This window comes from Salvelinus alpinus, chromosome 10, assembly GCF_045679555.1.
Source record: "Salvelinus alpinus chromosome 10, SLU_Salpinus.1, whole genome shotgun sequence".
Lineage (NCBI taxonomy): Eukaryota > Metazoa > Chordata > Actinopteri > Salmoniformes > Salmonidae > Salvelinus > Salvelinus alpinus.
The window spans coordinates 13,672,547-13,692,494 of NC_092095.1; the positions used below are offsets into that span (position 1 = coordinate 13,672,547).

The 19,948-nt window shown below is 49.9% G+C and overlaps 1 protein-coding gene across 4 annotated transcripts in view; it reads left to right on the forward strand.

Moving 5' to 3' along the window:
- Positions 1 to 19,948, forward strand: part of LOC139531520 (semaphorin-5A-like) — a 360,002-nt gene that overhangs the window by 143,989 nt on the left and 196,065 nt on the right. For all 4 annotated transcript variants that reach the window (XR_011666374.1, XR_011666375.1, XM_071328026.1 and 1 more), the window contains exons 7-8: positions 14,051 to 14,264; positions 19,209 to 19,494. Coding sequence is in view for 2 of the 4 variants with exons in the window: in XM_071328026.1 (XP_071184127.1) it covers positions 14,051 to 14,264; positions 19,209 to 19,494 (500 nt within the window). In the remaining 2 variants the exon portion in view is untranslated. The remainder of the gene's footprint in view (positions 1 to 14,050; positions 14,265 to 19,208; positions 19,495 to 19,948) is intronic.

Below are 19,948 nucleotides of genomic sequence, written 5' to 3' on the forward strand. Positions count from 1 at the left end.
TAGCAAATGCAAAGGTCGGCGCCTCATAACGACTATGTACTGCGGCTGAAATACGTAATAGTGTAAATGTCAGGAAATGACTATGATGGTATTTTATCAGCCCTGTCATAGGAGAACACACTCTGAGTCGGTCCAGATAAGTACTGCATAACTGGCAGGGTTGGGGTCAATTCCATTTGAAATTCAAAATTGTTCCTAATTGAAAAGCATTGAAGAGAATTTGAATTTTAGTGTACTTCCTGAATTGACTGGAATTGAAATGGGGTGGGGGAGAGAGGGGGAAGAGGAGAGAGGAAGCGAGGAGAGGGAGAGTGAGCGAGGAGATAACAATATACATTTAGTTATCACTAAGTTACAAAGTAGGATGAATATCCTGTTCATTAATGATGTAGTCACTGTTCAAATGTCCTCATTCGATATTCTAATTCATTTTAACACCATATCAATATTTATGGCCTCGAATGGCAGGATTACATTTGCCATTGTGAGTAAAGTGGGAATGCAATCCTCTATCCATGATATTGATCATGACGATGACGATGATGATGATGGTGGTGATGATGACATAGAGCCTATTATTGCAGACCCAATGTCCTCATCTTTCCTGTAGACAGCTATGAATCATTGACTCAAACATCTAACACCTCCTTGCTTGTCACTCTATGTGTCTGATGACATTTCCGAGACGGCTGCCAGGAAGTGTGTAACGGCCCTCTTTCGGTGAGGGAGTAGACCAAGGCGCAGCGGGTGATGAATACATAATGACTTTATTGTAAGACGAAGACGAAATACACTTGACTAAATATACAAAATAACAAAACGAACTAGACAGACCTAAACTACGAACTTACATGAAACGAAGAACACATGAACAGGAACGACCGAATGAACGAGACGAGACAGTACCGTGTGGTGCAACAAACACAGACACAGCGACAATCACCCACAAACAAACAGTGAGAACAACCTACCTTAATATGACTCTCAATTAGAGGAAAACGCAAAACACCTGCCTCTAATTAAGAGCCATACCAGGCAACCCAAAACCAACATAGAAACAGCAAACAGACTGCCCACCCAAAACTCACGCCCTGACCATCACACACATACAAAACAACAGAAAACAGGTCAGGAACGTGACAGAACCCCCCCCTCAAGGTGCGAACGCCGGGCGCTCCAGCACAAAGTCCAGGGGAGGGTCTGGGTGGGCATCTGACCACGGTGGTGGCTCAGGCTCCGGACGCTGTCCCCACACCACCATAGTCACTCCCCGCTTCTGTATCCCCCTCCCAATGACCACCCTCCAACTAAAACCACCTAAATGAAGGGGCAGCACCGGGATAAGGGGCAGCACCGGGATAAGGGGCAGCACCGGGATAAGGGGCGGCAGGTCCTGGCTGAGGAACTCTGGCAGGTCCTGGCTGAGGAACTCTGGCAGGTCCTGGCTGAGGAACTCTGGCAGGTCCTGGCTGAGGGACTCTGGCAGGTCCGGGCTGAGGGACTCTGGCAGGTCCGGGCTGAGGGACTCTGGCAGGTCCGGGCTGAGGGACTCTGGCAGGTCCGGGCTGAGGGACTCTGGCAGGTCCGGGCTGAGGGACTCTGGCAGGTCCGGGCTGAGGGACTCTGGCAGGTCCGGGCTGTAGGGCAGCTCATGACTGTAGGGCAGCTCATGACTGTAGGGCAGCTCATGACTGTAGGGCAGCTCATGACTGTAGGGCAGCTCATGACTGTAGGGCAGCTCATGACTGTAGGGCAGCTCATGACTGTAGGGCAGCTCATGACTGTAGGGCAGCTCACGACTGTAGGGCAGCTCATGACTGTAAGGCAGCTCATGACTGTAGGGCAGCTCATGACTGTAGGGCAGCTCATGACTGTAGGGCAGCTCCTGACTGGCTGGCGGCTCTGGCAGCTCCTGACTGGCTGGCGGCTCTGGCAGCTCCTGACTGGCTGGCGGCTCTGGCAGCTCCTGACTGGCTGGCGGCTCTGGCGGCTCCTGACTGGCTGGCGGCTCTGGCGGCTCCTGACTGACGGACGGCTCTAGCGGCTCCTGACTGACGGACGGCTCTAATGGCTCGGGACAGACGGGCGGCTCTAATGGCTCGTGGCAGACGGATGGCTCAGAAGGCGCTGGGCAGACGGATGGCTCAGAAGGCGCTGGGCAGACGGATGGCTCAGAAGGCGCTGGACAGACGGATGGCTCAGAAGGCGCTGGGCAGACGGATGGCTCAGAAGGCGCTGGGCAGACAGATGGCTCAGACGGCGCTGGGCAGACAGATGGCTCAGACGGCGCTGGGCAGACAGATGGCTCAGACGGCGCTGGGCAGACAGATGGCTCAGACGGCGCTGGGCAGACAGATGGCTCAGACGGCGCTGGGCAGACAGATGGCTCAGACGGCGCTGGGCAGACAGATGGCTCAGACGGAGCTGGGCAGACAGATGGCTCAGACGGCGCTGGGCAGACAGATGGCTCCGACGGCGCTGGGCAGACAGATGGCTCAGACGGCGCTGGGCAGACAGATGGCTCAGACGGCGCTGGGCAGACAGGCAGTGCAGAAGGCGTTGGGCAGACGGCCGACTCTGCCCTGCTGAGGTGCACAGTAGGCCTGGTGCGTGGTGCCGGAACTGGAGGTACCGGGATGACGGCACGCACTTCAAGGCTAGTGCGGGGAGCAGGGACAGGGCAAACTGACCTCTCGAAGCGCACTATAGGCCTGGTGCGTGGTACCGGAACTGGAGGTACCGGGCTGAGGGCACGCACCTCAGGGCGAGTGCGGGGAGAAGGAACAGTGCGTACAGGGCTCTGGAGACGCACAGATGGCTTAGTGCGTGGTGCCGGAACTGGAGGCACTGGGCTGGAGACACGCACCATAGGGAGAGTGCGTGGAGGAGGAACAGGGCTCTGGAGACGCACAGGTGGCTTAGTGCGTGGTGCCGGAACTGGTGGTACTGGGCTGGGGCGAGGAGGTAGCGCCGGAAATACCGGACCGTGTAGGCGTACTGGCTCCCTTGAGCACCGAGCCTGCCCAACCTTACCTGGCTGAATGCTCCCCGTCGCCCGACCAGTGCGGGGAGGTGGAATAACCCGCACCGGGCTATGTAGGCGAACCGGGGACACCATGCGTAAGGCTGGTGCCATGTAAGCCGGCCCAAGGAGACGTACTGGTGGCCAGATATGTAGAGCCGGCCTCATGGCACTTGGCTCAATGCTCAATCTAGCCCTACCAGTGCGGGGAGGTGGAATAACCCGCACTGGGCTATGCACCCGTACAGGAGACACCGTGCGCTCTACTGCGTAACACGGCGTCTGCCCGTACTCCCGCTCTCCACGGTTAGCCTGGGAAGTGGGCGCAGGTCTCCTACCTGACCTCGGCCCACTACCTCTTAGCCCCCCCCAAGAAATTTTAGGGTAGTACTTGCGGGCTTCCAGCCTTGCTTCCGTGCTGCCTCCTCATAACGTCGCCTCTCCGCTTTCGCTGCCTCCAGCTCCGCTTTGGGGCGGCGACACTCCACTGGCTCTGCCCAGGGTCCTTTACCGTCCAGGATCTCTTCCCATGTCCAATCCTCCTTTTCCCACTGCTGCTGTCGTGGCTGTCCGTTAACCCGCTGCTTGATCTGGGTTTGGTGGGTGATTCTGTAACGGCCCTCTTTCGGTGAGTGAGTAGACCAAGGCGCAGCGGGTGATGAATACATAATGACTTTATTGTAAGACGAAGACGAAATACACTTGACTAAATATACAAAATAACAAAACGAACTAGACAGACCTAAACTACGAACTTACATGAAACGAAGAACACATGAACAGGAACGACCGAATGAACGAGACGAGACAGTACCGTGTGGTGCAACAAACACAGACACAGCGACAATCACCCACAAACAAACAGTGAGAACAACCTACCTTAATATGACTCTCAATTAGAGGAAAACGCAAAACACCTGCCTCTAATTAAGAGCCATACCAGGCAACCCAAAACCAACATAGAAACAGCAAACATAGACTGCCCACCCAAAACTCACGCCCTGACCATCACACACATACAAAACAACAGAAAACAGGTCAGGAACGTGACAAAGTGTCACATGGCAACTGACCAGGAAGAAAGGGAGCGGAAGCGAGATGATCTGAAAGCCCAGTCAATAGCGCTGACTGTGTGTCTCACAAACTCATTCCTCCCATTGGTTTACTATGAGTCATCCTCTATCTACACTCTACTTCTATTAGACCCATCTTACAGGTCCAGCTTGACCCAAACACACTTCCCTCAACACACAGGAAGAGCTCCATCAATACCCCCTTTCATCTCAGACGCCAGGCACAGACACTCTGTTGGGTTGAGCTGGGTCAGGCCGGAGGCCCGGAGCGGAGGTAGTTTGTGTCGCCGGAACCAACAGTGGTCCAAGTCGACCCACTGTAATACATCTATCCCAAGAGACCCGTTCTGTTATGCTGTTTGAATAAGTGTTACGTCCCTTAACTTCTAACGAGTCACAAACCCGGATCCGGGATCCCCCCCATCAAAAAAGCTGACTAGCATAGCCTAGCCTAAAGCCACAGGGATATCATATAATAAAATGTTCATGAAATCACAAGTCCAAGACACCAACTGAAAGATACACATCTTGTGAATCCAGCCATCATTTCTGATTTTTAAAATGTTTTACAGGGAAGACACAATAATGTATTTCTATTAGCTAACCACCATAGCAAAAGACACAACTTTTTTTCCCCACCATTTTTTTCCTGCATAGGTAGCTATCACTAATTCGACCAAATAAAGATAGAAATAGTCACTAACCAAGAAACAACTTCATCAGATGACAGTCTGATAACATATTTATTGTATAGCATATGTTTTGTTCGAAAAATGTGCATATTTCAGGTATAAATCATAGTTTTACATTGCAGCCACCATCACAACTCTCACCAAAGCAACTAGAATAACTACAGAGAGCAACGTGAATTACCTAAATACTCATCATAAAACATTTATGAAAAATACACAGCGTACAGCAAATGAAAGACAAAGATCTTGTGAATCCAGCCAATATTTCAGATTCTTTAAGTGTTTTACAGCGAAAACACAATTTAGCATTATATTAGTTTACTACAATAGCCAACCACACAGCAGCATTGATTCATGCACGTTAGCGAATAAACCAGCAAAAGATATTACATTTTTCACTAACCTTCTCAAAACTTCATCAGATGACAGTCCTATAACATCATATTACACAATACATATATTGTTTGTTCGAAAATGTGCATATTTAGCGGCACAAATCGTGGTTATACAATGAGAATAGTAGCCAAGCTGCCAACAAAATGTCGGGAGAAATCTTGGGAGAGGCACCTAATCTAATCAATAACTAATCATAAACTTGACTAAAAAATACAGGTTGGACAGCAAATGAAAGATACATTAGTTCTTAATGCAACCGCTGTGTTAGATTTTTAAAATTAACGTTACTACGACATACAGCGTGCGTTAAAGCGAGACCGCACCGAAATTAATGGCGGAATAGTAGTGTAACATTTTTCAACAGAACAACGAATTAACATCATAAATAGTTCTTACTTTTTGATGAGCTTCCATCAGAATCTTGTGCAAGGTGTCCTTTGTCCAGAATCATCGTTGCTCGGTTGTAGATTGTCGTCTTCAACTTTGGAATTAGCAGCAAACGTTAGCCATGCGACGAAGACGTGTCCAACTCACTATAACGCAGCACAAATGAAATACCGAAAATCGCAATATACTGAAATAAACTGATATAACTCGGTTTAAAATAACTACATTATGATGTCTTTAACACCTATATCGAATAAAATCAGAGCCGGATATATCTAAGGCCTATAACGAGAGCTTTTCAGAATGCCATTCTGAGGTCTGTCTTGCGCCATGACGAACGTTGAAAAGAGTGCACACCCGGTTCCAAGAGCCTTTATATGGCCTCAGATCTGCCTAGCAACCCCATTCCAATTCTCACTGCTTACTGACATCTAGGGGAAATCGTATGCAGTGCATGTCGACTCATAGATTACATGCAAATTAATAAACTGACCCTGGAACAGAGTGCCCGATTTCAGATTTCTCACTTCCTGACAGGAAGTTAGCTGCAACTTGAGTTCTGTTTTACTCACAGATATAATTCAAACCGTTTTAGAAACTAGAGAGTGTTTTCTATCCAATAGTAATAATAATATGCATATTGTACGAGCAAGAATTGAGTACGAGAAAGTTAATTTGGGAACGAATTTTTACAAAGTGAAAACAGCGCCCCTATATTGACAAGAATTAAGGAAGTAGAAAGTCCATCTCTCATTGATTAACCCGAAACTACAGCCAGCATTATAGAGAAGCTTTAGTGTGTCTGTCAAGCAAGGCTTGTGTTCTGTATGGTTAGATATTATGGAAACCCCAATTGTGAGAATATAGTATTTATAATTCAGTATTTATAATTTATTTGGGTTTCCAAGAGTTTCCACCGAAACAAACATTTATTTACACAACAGTATGTGTCTACCCATAAATTGTAACATTTTTTGGGGGGTTTATATAAATCCACTCAGAAAAAACATGTCCTCAGCTTAGATGGATAGGAATGGAGGTGAAAATCTTGCTCTAAGCATATTCTATTCACTGTGAGGTTTCACGGTTACACCATGTGTTATAATGACATATCAACACGGAACACGTTCCACCTCTTAAACATATTCACAACTGCTGCCTCAGGTTATGCTGCGTGACTTTTTATTGGGAACAAGTGTCAGGGCCACGTGTAGGTTGGGCTCTTAAGTATTTTTAAACACCGAGAGCTGGATTTGGCCCGCTTTCAAAGGCAGACAAAGCAAACGTCTGAGCACTGAGTCTCACATCAAGCTGCTTGTGAAAACGGAAAGTCTTTCCTTATTAAGTCAGTGATATAGTTTAATAACAAGTTACCCAGGGCTTTCATTAATTCAGTGATGTGGTTTAATTTCGCTTTACCCAGGGATTTCCTTAAGTCAGTGAGGGGGTAATATCTACACTACTAGGAGGAATAACAAGTCATTATAATGACCCAACACTACTAGGAGGAATAACAAGTTATTATAATGACCCAACACTACTAGGAGGAATAACAAGTTATTATAATGACCCAGCACTACTAGGAGGAATAACAAGTCATTATAATGACCCAAACATACTAGGAGGAATAACAAGTCATTATAATGACCCAACGCTTCTAGGGGAAACTACAAGTGTGTGAACCTCTCCAGGAAATCTGGCGCTATGGAGTTGGTGGAGGTTTTTCTTAGCATTGGTCCTCTGACAGATGTTATGTATTTCAGCCTTTTCTCAAATAGATTTGTTCAACTCCTCCGTCCTCTGTCACCTCCTTTTTTGAAAAATGTCAAAGGTAAGCGAGGAGATGGAAAGTGGACGTGTAACGGGCTTCCTCCTCCTCTTCATACGAAGAGGAGGAGTAGTGATTCGACCAAACTGCAGCGGGTTGTGAATACATAATAATTTAATAAACAAAACTGAAGAACACGACGAACACTTGAATAATTACAAAACAAATAAACGAATGTAGACAGACCTGGACCCGAACTTACATACAACGTGAAGAACGCATGAACCAGGAAACAGACTACATAAAACGAACAAACAAACAAAAACCGGAACAGTCCCGTGTGGCGTAACATACAGACACTGACACAGGAGACAATCACCCACAAACAAACAGTGAGAACAACCTACCTTAATATGACTCTCAATCAGAGGAAACGTCAAACACCTGCCTCTAATTGAGAGCCATACCAGGCAACCCAAAACCAACATAGAAACAGAAAACATAGACTGCCCACCCAAAACTCACGCCCTGACCATCCAACACATACAAAACAACAGAAAACAGGTCAGGAACGTGACAGAACCCCCCCCCCCTCAAGGTGCGAACTCCGGGCGCACCCCTAAAACTCAAGGGGAGGGTCTGGGTGGGCATCTGTCCGCGGTGGCGGCTCCGGCGGTGGACGAGGACACCACTCCACCACTGTCTTTGTCCCCCTCCTTAGCGTCCTTTGAGTGGCGACCCTCGCCCCCGACCATGGTCCAGGAACCTTCACTAAGGCCCCCCCTACATAGAGGAGACAGCTCAGGACAGAGAGGTAGCTCAGGACATAGAGGTAGCTCAGGACAGAGAGGTAGCTCAGGACAGAGAGGTAGCTCCGGACAGAGAGGTAGCTCCGGACAGAGAGGTAGCTCCGGACAGAGAGGTAGCTCCGGACAGAGGGACAACTCTGTCCTACTGGCAGCTCCGGACTGGGTGGCAGCTCCGGACTGGAGGGCAGCTCATGACTGGAGGGCAGCTCATGACTGGAGGGCAGCTCATGACTGGAGGGCAGCTCATGACTGTAGGGCAGCTCATGACTGTAGGGCAGCTCATGACTGTAGGGCAGCTCATGACTGTAGGGCAGCTCATGACTGTAGGGCAGCTCATGACTGTAGGGCAGCTCATGACCGTAGGGCAGCTCATGACTGTAAGGCAGCTCATGCAGCTCCTGACTGGCTGGCGGCTCTGGCAGCTCCTGACTGGCTGGCGGCTCTGGCAGCTCCTGACTGGCTGGCGGCTCTGGCAGCTCCTGACTGGCTGGCGGCTCTGGCAGCTCCTGACTGGCTGGCGGCTCTGGCAGCTCCTGACTGGCTGGCGGCTCTGGCAGCTCCTGACTGGCTGGCGGCTCTGGCAGCTCCTGACTGGCTGGTGGCTCTGGCAGCTCCTGACTGGCTGGCGGCTCTGGCAGCTCCCGACTGGCTGGCAGCTCCCGACTGGCTGGCGGCTCTGGCAGCTCCTGACTGACGGACGGCTCTAGCGGCTCCTGACTGACGGACGGCTCTAATGGCTCGGGACAGACGGGCGGCTCTAATGGCTCGGGACAGACGGGCGGCTCTAATGGCTCGTGGCAGACGGATGGCTCAGAAGGCGCTGGGCAGACGGATGGCTCAGAAGGCGCTGGGCAGACAGATGGCTCAGACGGCGCTGGGCAGACAGATGGCTCAGACGGCGCTGGGCAGACAGATGGCTCAGCAGGCGCTGGGCAGACAGATGGCTCAGCCGGCGCTGGGCAGACAGATGGCTCAGACGGCGCTGGGCAGACAGATGGCTCAGACGGCGCTGGGCAGACAGATGGCTCAGACGGCGCTGGGCAGACAGATGGCTCAGACGGAGCTGGGCAGACAGGCAGTGCAGAAGGCGTTGGGCAGACGGCCGACTCTGCCCTGCTGAGGCGCACAGTAGGCCTGGTGCGTGGTGCCGGAACTGGAGGTACCGGGATGACGGCACGCACTTCAAGGCTAGTGCGGGGAGCAGGGACAGGGCACACTGACCTCTCGAAGCGCACTATAGGCCTGGTGCGTGGTACCGGAACTGGAGGTACCGGGCTGAGGGCACGCACCTCAGGGCGAGTGCGGGGAGAAGGAACAGTGCGTACAGGGCTCTGGAGACCCACAGGTGGCTTAGTGCGTGGTGCCGGAACTGGAGACACTGGGCTGGAGACACGCACCATAGGGAGAGTGCGTGAAGGAGGAACAGGGCTCTGGAAACGCACCGGAAACCTGGTGCGTGGTGTAGGCACTGGTGGTACTGGGCTGGGGCGGGGAGGTAGCGCCGGAAATACCGGACCGTGTAGGCGCACTGGCTCCCTTGAGCACTGAACCTGCCCAACCTTACCTGGTTGTATGCTCCCCGTCGCCTGACCAGTGCGGGGAGGTGGAATAACCCGCACCGGGCTATGTAGGCGAACCGGGGACACCATGCGTAAGGCTGGTGCCATGTAAGCCGGCCCAAGGAGACGTACTGGTGGCCAGATATGTAGAGCCGGCTTCATGGCACTTGGCTCAATGCTCAATCTAGCCCTACCAGTGCGGGGAGGTGGAATAACCCGCACCGGGCTATGCACACGTACAGGAGACACCGTGCGCTCTACTGCGTAACACGGTGTCTGCCCGTACTCCCGCTCTCCACGGTTAGCCTGGGAAGTGGGCGCAGGTCTCCTACCTGCCCTAGACCCACTACCTCTTAGCTCCCCCCAAGAAATTTTTGGGTTGTATTTGCGGGCTTTTCGGGCTTCCGTGCTAGACGCGTCCCCTCGTAATGTCGGTTCCTCTCTCCGGTTTCCTCTACATTACTCTATCCTGATGAAGGACTCAGGTAGGATACACTATCCTGAGGAAGGACTCAGGTAGGTTACACTATCCTGAGGAAGGACTCAGGTAGGATACACTATCCTGAGGAAGGACTCAGGTAGGTTACACTATCCTGATGAAAAGTGACTAACGAGGAGGGGAGGGCACTCTTCCGTTCACCTACTAACAAATTAACACTCTCCTCGACCAGTTATTGGTTTCCGGGTCACAAAGGAGAGAGGACGGAGGAGAGACAGTTGGAGGAGAGAGGATTGGAGGAGAGAGGATGGAGGAAGGAGGATTGGAGGAGAGAGGATTGGAGGAGAGAGGATTGGAGGAGAGAGGAAGGAGGAGAGAGGATGGAGGAGAGAGGATGGAGGAGAGAGGATTGGAGGAGAGAGGAAGGAGGAGAGAGGATGGAGGAGAGAGGATCGGAGGAGAGAGGATGGAGGAGAGAGGATTGGAGGAGAGAGGATGGAGAAGGAGTATTGGAGGAGAGAGGATTGGAGGAGAGAGGATTGGAGGAGAGAGGATTGGAGGAGAGAGGATTGGAGGGGAGAGGATGGAGGAGAGAGGATGGAGGACAGAGGACAGACTTTTTCCCAAATTAGAAAAGGCCATAGTCTTAGTGTGTGGTTTAGGATAGGGTAAAGGAACTGTAGGTTGCCTTTGTCTTCCCTTGGCTGATTCTCCAGGGGTTGATTTTAAATCCAAACCTGACAGCTAAAGGTAGGATGTTTTAACCTTTATTTAACAAGGCAAGTCAGTTAAGAACATATTCTTATTTTCAATGACAGCCTAGGAACAGTGGGTTAACTGCCTTGTTCAGGGGCAGAATGACAGATGTTTACCTTGTCAGCTCGGGGATTTGATCTTCCAAATGCCGGTTAATTGTCCAACGCTCTAACCACTAGGCTACCTGCCTCCCCCCTCTAACCACTAGGCTACCTGCCTCCCCCCTCTAACCACTAGGCTACCTGCCTCCCCCCTCTAACCACTAGGCTACCTGCCTCCCCCCTCTAACCACTAGGCTACCTGCCTCCCCCCTCTAACCACTAGGCTACCTGCCTCCCCCCTCTAACCACTAGGCTACCTGCCTCCCCCCTCTAACCACTAGGCTACCTGCCTCCCCCCTCTAACCACTAGGCTACCTGCCTCCCCCCTCTGACCACTAGGCTACCTGCCTCCCCCCTCTGACCACTAGGCTACCTGCCTCCCCCCTCTAACCACTAGGCTACCTGCCTCCCCCCTCTAACCACTAGGCTACCTGCCTCCCCCCTCTAACCACTAGGCTACCTGCCTCCCCCCTCTAACCACTAGGCTACCTGCCTCCCCCCTCTAACCACTAGGCTACCTGCCTCCCCCCTCTGACCACTAGGCTACCTGCCTCCCCCCTCTGACCACTAGGCTACCTGCCTCCCCCCTCTGACCACTAGGCTACCTGCCTCCCCCCTCTAACCACTAGGCTACCTGCCTCCCCCCTCTGACCACTAGGCTACCTGCCCCCCCCCCCCCCCCCCCTCTAACCACTAGGCTACCTGCCTCCCCCCTCTAACCACTAGGCTACCTGCCTCCCCCCTCTGACCACTAGGCTACCTGCCTCCCCCCTCTAACCACTAGGCTACCTGCCTCCCCCCTCTGACCACTAGGCTACCTGCCTCCCCCCTCTAACCACTAGGCTACCTGCCTCCCCCCTCTGACCACTAGGCCACCTGCCTCCCCCCTCTAACCACTAGGCTACCTGCCTCCCCCCTCTGACCACTAGGCTACCTGCCTCCCCCCTCTAACCACTAGGCTACCTGCCTCCCCCCTCTGACCACTAGGCTACCTGCCTCCCCCCTCTAACCACTAGGCTACCTGCCTCCCCCCTCTGACCACTAGGCTACCTGCCAGCCCCCTCTAACCACTAGGCTACCTGCCGCCCCTATTTGAGCTGGGTACTGTAAGATGGTCCTACAGTAACGATAAGTGACAGGTTTTTTCCTAGAGGAGAAAAGCAGTTTCACAGGCATTATAGTTTATGGGATTCCATATCCTTCTTTTTAATCTGAGGTCTGTACACATGTCAATTACCTCTTGGGCATGGTGGGCTGATAATGTACAAGACAAGAGGTGCGCGTGTGTATGTGTGTATTGACTTTTGAGTGTGTTTAGCTCTATGAGGGATCAAGGACTCTGGCTCATGATCAGCTGTTCTGCCTGCGGTTATGGAACCGCCACCTGTCCCAGACCTGTTGTTTTTCAACTCTTGATGATCGGCTATGAAAAGCCAACTGAAAATTATTCATGATTATTATTTGACCATGCTTGTCACTTATGAACATTTTTGAACATCTTGGCATAGTTCTGTTATAATCTCCACCCGGCACAGCCAGAAGAGGACTGGCCACCCCTCATAGCCTGGTTCCTCTCTAGGTTTCTTCCTAGGTTTTGGCCTTTCTAGGGAGTTTTTCCTAGCCACCGTGCTTCTACACCTGCATTACTAGCTGTTTGGGGTTTTAGGCTGGGTGTCTGTACAGCACTTCGAGATATTAGCTGATGTACGAAGGGCTATATAAAATAAAATTGATAAAATTGAAATTGATTGATCCAGCTTTGGAATCTTTATTTGAATTTATAGCCTATTTGTATTGTTCTACTGTAGATAAGCCAAGGAAAGATACATTTTTTAAAAGTAAAATCATTTTTTATTCCTCCTGCTCCACCTCTGTCCCCCTTCTCTCCTCCCCCTCATCTCCTCCACCTCTGCCCCCCTCTCCTCCCCCCCTCATCTCCTCCACCTCTGTCCCCCTCTCTCCTCCCCCTCATCTCCTCCACCTCTGTCCCCCTCTCTCCCCCCCTCATCTCCTCCACCTCTGCCCCCCTCTCCTCCCCCCCTCATCTGCTCCACCTCTGTCCCCCTCTCTCCTCCCCCCCTCATCTCCTCCACATCTGTCCCCCTCTCTCCTCCCCCCCTCATCTCCTCCACATCTGTCCCCCTCTCTCCCCCCTCATCTCCTCCACCTCTGCCCCCCTCTCCTCCCCCCCTCATCTGCTCCACCTCTGTCCCCCCCTCTCCTCCCCCCCTCATCTGCTCCACCTCTGTCCCCCTCTCTCCTCCCCCTCATCTGCTCCACATCTGTCCCCTTCTCTCCTCCCCCTCATCTCCTCCACCTCTGTCCCCCTCTCTCCTCCCCCTCATCTCCTCCACCTCTGTCCCCCTCTCTCCTCCCCCTCATCTCCTCCACCTCTGTCCCCCTCTCTCCTCCCCCCCTCATCTCCTCCACATCTGTCCCCTTCTCTCCTCCCCCTCATCTGCTCCACATCTGTCCCCCTCTCTCCTCCCCCCCTCATCTGCTCCACCTCTGTCCCCCTCTCTCCTCCCCCTCATCTCCTCCACCTCTGTCCCCCTCTCTCCTCCCCCTCATCTCCTCCACATCTGTCCCCTTCTCTCCTCCCCCTCATCTGCTCCACATCTGTCCCCTTCTCTCCTCCCCCTCATCTCCTCCACCTCTGTCCCCCTCTCTCCTCCCCCTCATCTCCTCCACCTCTGTCCCCCTCTCTCCTCCCCCTCATCTGCTCCACATCTGTCCCCTTCTCTCCTCCCCCTCATCTGCTCCACCTCTGTCCCCCTCTCTCCTCCCCCTCATCTCCTCCACCTCTGTCCCCCTCTCTCCTCCCCCTCATCTCCTCCACCTCTGTCCCCCTCTCTCCTCCCCCTCCTCTGCTCCACCTCTGTCCCCCCCCCCCATCTGCTCCACCTCTGTCCCCCTCTCTCCTCCCCTTCATCTCCTCCACCTCTGTCCCCCTCTCCCGTCCACCCCCCCCCCTCCCCTCTCCCGTCCACCCCCCCCCCCCCCCCCCTCTCCCGTCTACCCCCTCTCCCTCCTCCTCATCTCATCTAGCTGACCAACCTGACAGAGATCCATGACCAGATCAGTGGGATGGCCCGTTGTCCCTACAACCCTCTCCATAACTCCACAGCCCTGATCACATCCAGTGGAGATCTGTACGCTGCTACCGCCATGGACTTCTCTGGCAGAGACCCAGCTATCTACCGCAGTCTGGGGGGGCTGCCGCCTCTACGCACCGCACAGTACAACTCCAAATGGCTGAATGGTAGGCCGGGGTACTGGAAGGAGGTAAAGGGTAGGGGGATAAGCAGTAGTAGTATAGAGATGTAGGAAAGGGGTTGAAGGAGTTAACGTGTGGTGTCTGTCACTGTCACAGTTTACTGATGACAAAGACCATAAACACACTTTTTTGTTTCCATTTCTTTCAAGACAACAAGGGATCAAAGTCTTTTAAAATTATGTCACAAAAGCTTTCTCATTCTTTATTGACATGTTTCTCTCTTTCCTTGTTGAAGGACATCCAAAGTGTCATTTTCATCTGGTAGTGAAACGATGAGCGTGTCGGTCTGAGGAGCGCAGTGTGTTCCAGTTCAAAACACAACCCCCCCCCTGGAACAAGGCTGCTGATTGAATACGCTGCTTCACTCATTCTCTAAAAGAGCAGGTCAATCTCTTGTCAACCAGGGATTTGATCTGATTCGCATTAAACCCCCAAAAATAAAACCGTACAAATATATATATACAGTGGGGAGAACAAGTATTTGATACACTGCCGATTTTGCAGGTTTTCCTACTTACAAAGCATGTAGAGGTCTGTAATTATTATCATAGGTACACTTCAACTATGAGAGACGGAATCTAAAACAAAAATCCAGAAAATCACATTGTATGATTTTTAAGTAATTAATTTGCATTTTATTGCATGACATAAGTATTTGATACATCAGAAAAGCAGAACTTAATATTTGGTACAGAAACCTTTGTTTGCAATTACAGAGATCATACGTTTCCTGTAGTTCTTGACTAGGTTTGCACACACTGCAGCAGGGATTTTGGCCCACTCCTCCCTACAGATCTTCTCCAGATCCTTCAGGTTTCGGGGCTGTCGCTGGGCAATACGGACTTTCAGCTCCCTCCAAAGATTTTCTATTGGGTTCAGGTCTGGAGACTGGCTAGGCCACTCCAGGACCTTGAGATGCTTCTTACGGAGCCACTCCTTAGTTGCCATGGCTGTGTGCTTCGTGTCGTTGTCATGCTGGAAGACCCAGCCATGACCCATCTTCAATGCTCTTACTGAGGGAAGGAGGTTGTTGGCCAAGATCTCGCGATACATGGCCCCATCCATCCTCCCCTCAATACGGTGCAGTCGTCCTGTCCCCTTTGCAGAAAAGCATCCCCAAAGAATGATGTTTCCACCTCCATGCTTCACGGTTGGGATGGTGTTCTTGGGGTTGTACTCATACTTCTTCTTCCTCCAAACACGGCGAGTGGAGTTAGACCAAAAAGCTCTATTTTTGTCTCATCAGACCACATGACCTTCTCCCATTCCTCCTCTGGATCATCCAGATGGTCATTGGCAAACTTCAGACAGGCCTGGACATGCACTGGCTTAAGCAGGGGGACCTTGCGTGCGCTGCAGGATTTTAATCCATGACGGCGTAGTGTGTTACTAATGGTTTTCTTTGAGACTGTGGTCCCAGCTCTCTTCAGGTCATTGACCAGGTCCTGCCGTGTAGTTCTGGGCTGATCCCTCACCTTCCTCATGATCATTGATGCCCCACGAGGTGAAATCTTGCATGGAGCCCCAGACCGAGGGTGATTGACCGTCATCTTGAACTTCTTCCATTTTCTAATAATTGCGCCAACAGTTGTTTCCTTCTCACCAAGCTGCTTGCCTATTGTCCTGTAGCCCATCCCAGCCTTGTGCAGGTCTACACTTTTATCCCTGATGTCCTTACACAGCTCTCTGGTCTTGGCCATTGTGGAGAGGTTGGAATCTGTTTGATTGTGTGTGGACAGGTGTCTTTTATACAGGTAACGAGTTCAAACAGGTGCAGTTAATACAGGTAATGAGTGGAGAACAGGAGGGCTTCTTAAAGAAAAACTAACAGGTCTGTGAGAGCCGGAATTCTTACTGGTTGGTAGGTGATCAAATACTTATGTCATGCAATAAAATGCAAATTAATTATTTAAAAATCATACAATGTGATTTTCTGGATTTTTGTTTTAGATTCCGTCTCTCACAGTTGAAGTGTACCTATGATAAAAATTACAGACCTCTACATGCTTTGTAAGTAGGAAAACCTGCAAAATCGGCAGTGTATCAAATACTTGTTCTCCCCACTGTATATAAATAGGCACCGCATGTGTTGCAGCAACCTTTGAGAAAAGGTTCAGTACCTCAATTTATGAGTTACTGAATAGATGTTTCTCTCTCTCTCTCTCTCTCTCTCTCTCTCTCTCTCTCTCTCTCTCTTCTCCTGTGAAGCTGTGCAAAGCTTGCGGAGGAGAAGAGCATTTGAAAGAGCAAAAATAAATAAAAAATGTTTAATTTAAAAGTGGATTAAATCACTGTCAACGAGGATAAAGCATGTGGTTAAGATCCAATAATGTCAAACATAAAAATGAACCAGCAACGAGTGGATGTGGGAGGTCAGCAGATTTATTACGCCACTGCTTCGGTCCTTCCTCATCTGAGTCTGTAGGCTTCCCAGGATGAATAATAGGCTTTTACTATTGGAACACAAAAGGCATTAATAAAAAGACGATCATTTATGTTCCCTAATCACCTTTACCTCACAGCTCTACATCAAGATCCTATGGACCCCTAAATAAATAAACATAAATATGGGTTGTATTTACAATGGTGTTTGTTCTTCACTGGTTGCCCTTTTCTTGTGGCAACAGGTCACACATATTGCTGCTGTGATGTCACACGGTGGAATTTCACCCAGTAGATATGGGAGTTTATTAAAACTGGGTTTGTTTTCAAAATTGGGTTTTGTCTGTGTAATCTGAGGGACATTTGTGTCTCTAATATGGTCATACATTTGGCAGGAGGTTAGGAAGTGCAGCTCAGTTTCCACCTCATTTTGTGGGCAGTGTGCACATAGCCTGTCTTCTCTTCAGAGCCAGGTCTGACTACAGCGGCATTTCTCAATAGCAAAGCTATGCTCACTGAGTCTGTACATGGTCAAAGCTTTCCTTAAGTTTGGGTCAGTCACAGTGGTCAGGTATTCTGCCACTATTTATTATCTGTTTAGGGCCAAATAGCATTCGAGTTTGCTCAGTTTTTTTTTGTAAATTCATTCCAAATTTTCAAGTAATTATCTTTCTGTTTTCTCATGATTTGTTTGGGTCTAATTTTGTTGCTGTCCTGGGGCTCTGTGGGGTCTGTTTGTGTTTGTGAACATAGCCCCAGGACCAGCTTGCTTAGGGGACTCTTGTCCAGGCACATCTCTCTGTAGGTGATGGCTTTGTTATGGAAGGTTTGGGAATCGCTTCCTTTTGTGGAATTTAACGGCTCATTTCTGGATTTTGGTAATTAGCGGGTATCAGCCTAATTGTGCTCTGCATGCATAATTTGGTGTTTTGCATTGTACACTGAGGATATTTTTGCAGAATTCTTGGTTGGTGAACGGACCCCAGACCTCACAACCATGAAGGGCATTGGGTTTAAGTGTATTCTCTCTCTCTCTCTCTCTCTCTCTCTCTCTCTCTCTCTCTCTCTCTCTCTCTCTCTCTCTCTCTCTCTCTCTCTCTCTCTCTCTCTCTATCTCTCTTTCTCACTCTCACTCTCTCTCAAACTCTTCTGTTTTCTCACTTGCCCTTCCCCCTCCTTCAATAGAGCCTAACTTTGTCTCCTCCTTCAACAGAGCCTAACTTTGTCTCCTACTTCAACAGAGCCTAAATTTGTCTCCTCCTTCAACAGAGCCTAAATTTGTCTCCTACTTCAACAGAGCCTAACTTTGTCTCCTACTTCAACAGAACCTAACTTTGTCTCCTACTTCAACAGAACCTAACTTTGTCTCCTCCTTCAACAGAGCCTAACTTTGTCTCCTACTTCAACAGAGCCTAAATTTGTCTCCTCCTTCAACAGAGCCTAACTTTGTCTCCTACTTCAACAGAACCTAACTGTCTCCTACTTCAACAGAACCTAACTTTGTCTCCTACTTCAACAGAGCCTAACTTTGTCTCCTACTTCAACAGAACCTAACTTTGTCTCCTACTTCAACAGAACCTAACTTTGTCTCCTACTTCAACAGAACCTAACTTTGTCTCCTACTTCAACAGAACCTAACTTTGTCTCCTACTTCAACAGAACCTAACTTTGTCTCCTACTTCAACAGAACCTAACTTTGTCTCCTACTTCAACAGAACCTAACTTTGTCTCCTACCTCAACAGAGCCTAACTTTGTCTCCTACTTCAACAGAGCCTAACTTTGTCTCCTACTTCAACAGAGCCTAACTTTGTCTCCTACTTCAACAGAGCCTAACTTTGTCTCCTACTTCAACAGAACCTAACTTTGTCTCCTACTTCAACAGAGCCTAAATTTGTCTCCTACTTCAACAGAACCTAACTTTGTCTCCTACTTCAACAGAACCTAACTTTGGCTCCTACTTCAACAGAACCTAACTTTGGCTCCTACTTCAACAGAACCTAACTTTGTCTCCTACTTCAACAGAACCTAACTGTCTCCTACTTCAACAGAACCTAACTTTGTCTCCTACTTCAACAGAACCTAACTTTGTCTCCTACTTCAACAGAACCTAAATTTGTCTCCTACTTCAACAGAACCTAACTTTGTCTCCTACTTCAACAGAACCTAAATTTGTCTGCTACTTCAACAGAACCTAACTGTCTCCTACTTCAACAGAACCTAACTTTGTCTCCTACTTCAACAGAACCTAACTTTGTCTCCTACTTCAACAGAACCTAAATTTGTCTCCTACTTCAACAGAACCTAAATTTGTCTCCTACTTCAACAGAACCTAACTTTGTCTCCTACTTCAACAGAACCTAAATTTGTCTGCTACTTCAACAGAACCTAACTGTCTCCTACTTCAACAGAACCTAACTTTGTCTCCTACTTCAACAGAACCTAACTTTGTCTCCTACTTCAACAGAACCTAACTTTGTCTCCTACTTCAACAGAACCTAACTTTGTCTCCTACTTCAACAGAACCTAACTGTCTCCTACTTCAACAGAACCTAACTTTGTCTCCTCTTACGACATCGGGAACTTCACCTACTTCTTCTTCCGGGAGAACGCGTTGGAACACGACTGCGGTCGGACCGTGTTCTCACGTGCTGCTCGGGTCTGTAAGAACGACATTGGAGGACGCTTCCTATTGGAGGACACCTGGACCACGTTCATGAAGGCACGGTTGAACTGCTCTCGACCGGGGGAGATACCGTTCAACTATAACGAACTACAGGGGACGTTCTACCTGCCAGAGTTAGACCTGCTCTATGGGATCTTCACTACTAACGTGTAAGAAATACATTCTAGACACACAGAGACACACAGAGACACACAGAAACACACAGAAACAGAAACACACAGAAACACACAGAAACAGAGACACACAGAGACACACAGACACACACACAGAGACACACAGAGACACACACAGAGACACACAGAAACACACAGAAATACACAGAAACAGAGACACACAGAGACACACACAGAGACACACAGAGACACACAGAAACAGAGACACACAGAGACACACACAGACACACAGAAGCACAGAGAAACACACAGAAACAGAGACACACAGAGACACACACAGAGACACACACAGAGACACACAGAGACACACAGAAACATACAGAAACACACAGAAACAGAGACACACAGAAACAGAGACACACAGAAACAGAGACACACGGAGACACACAGAAACAGAGACACACAGAAACAGAGACACACGGAGACACAC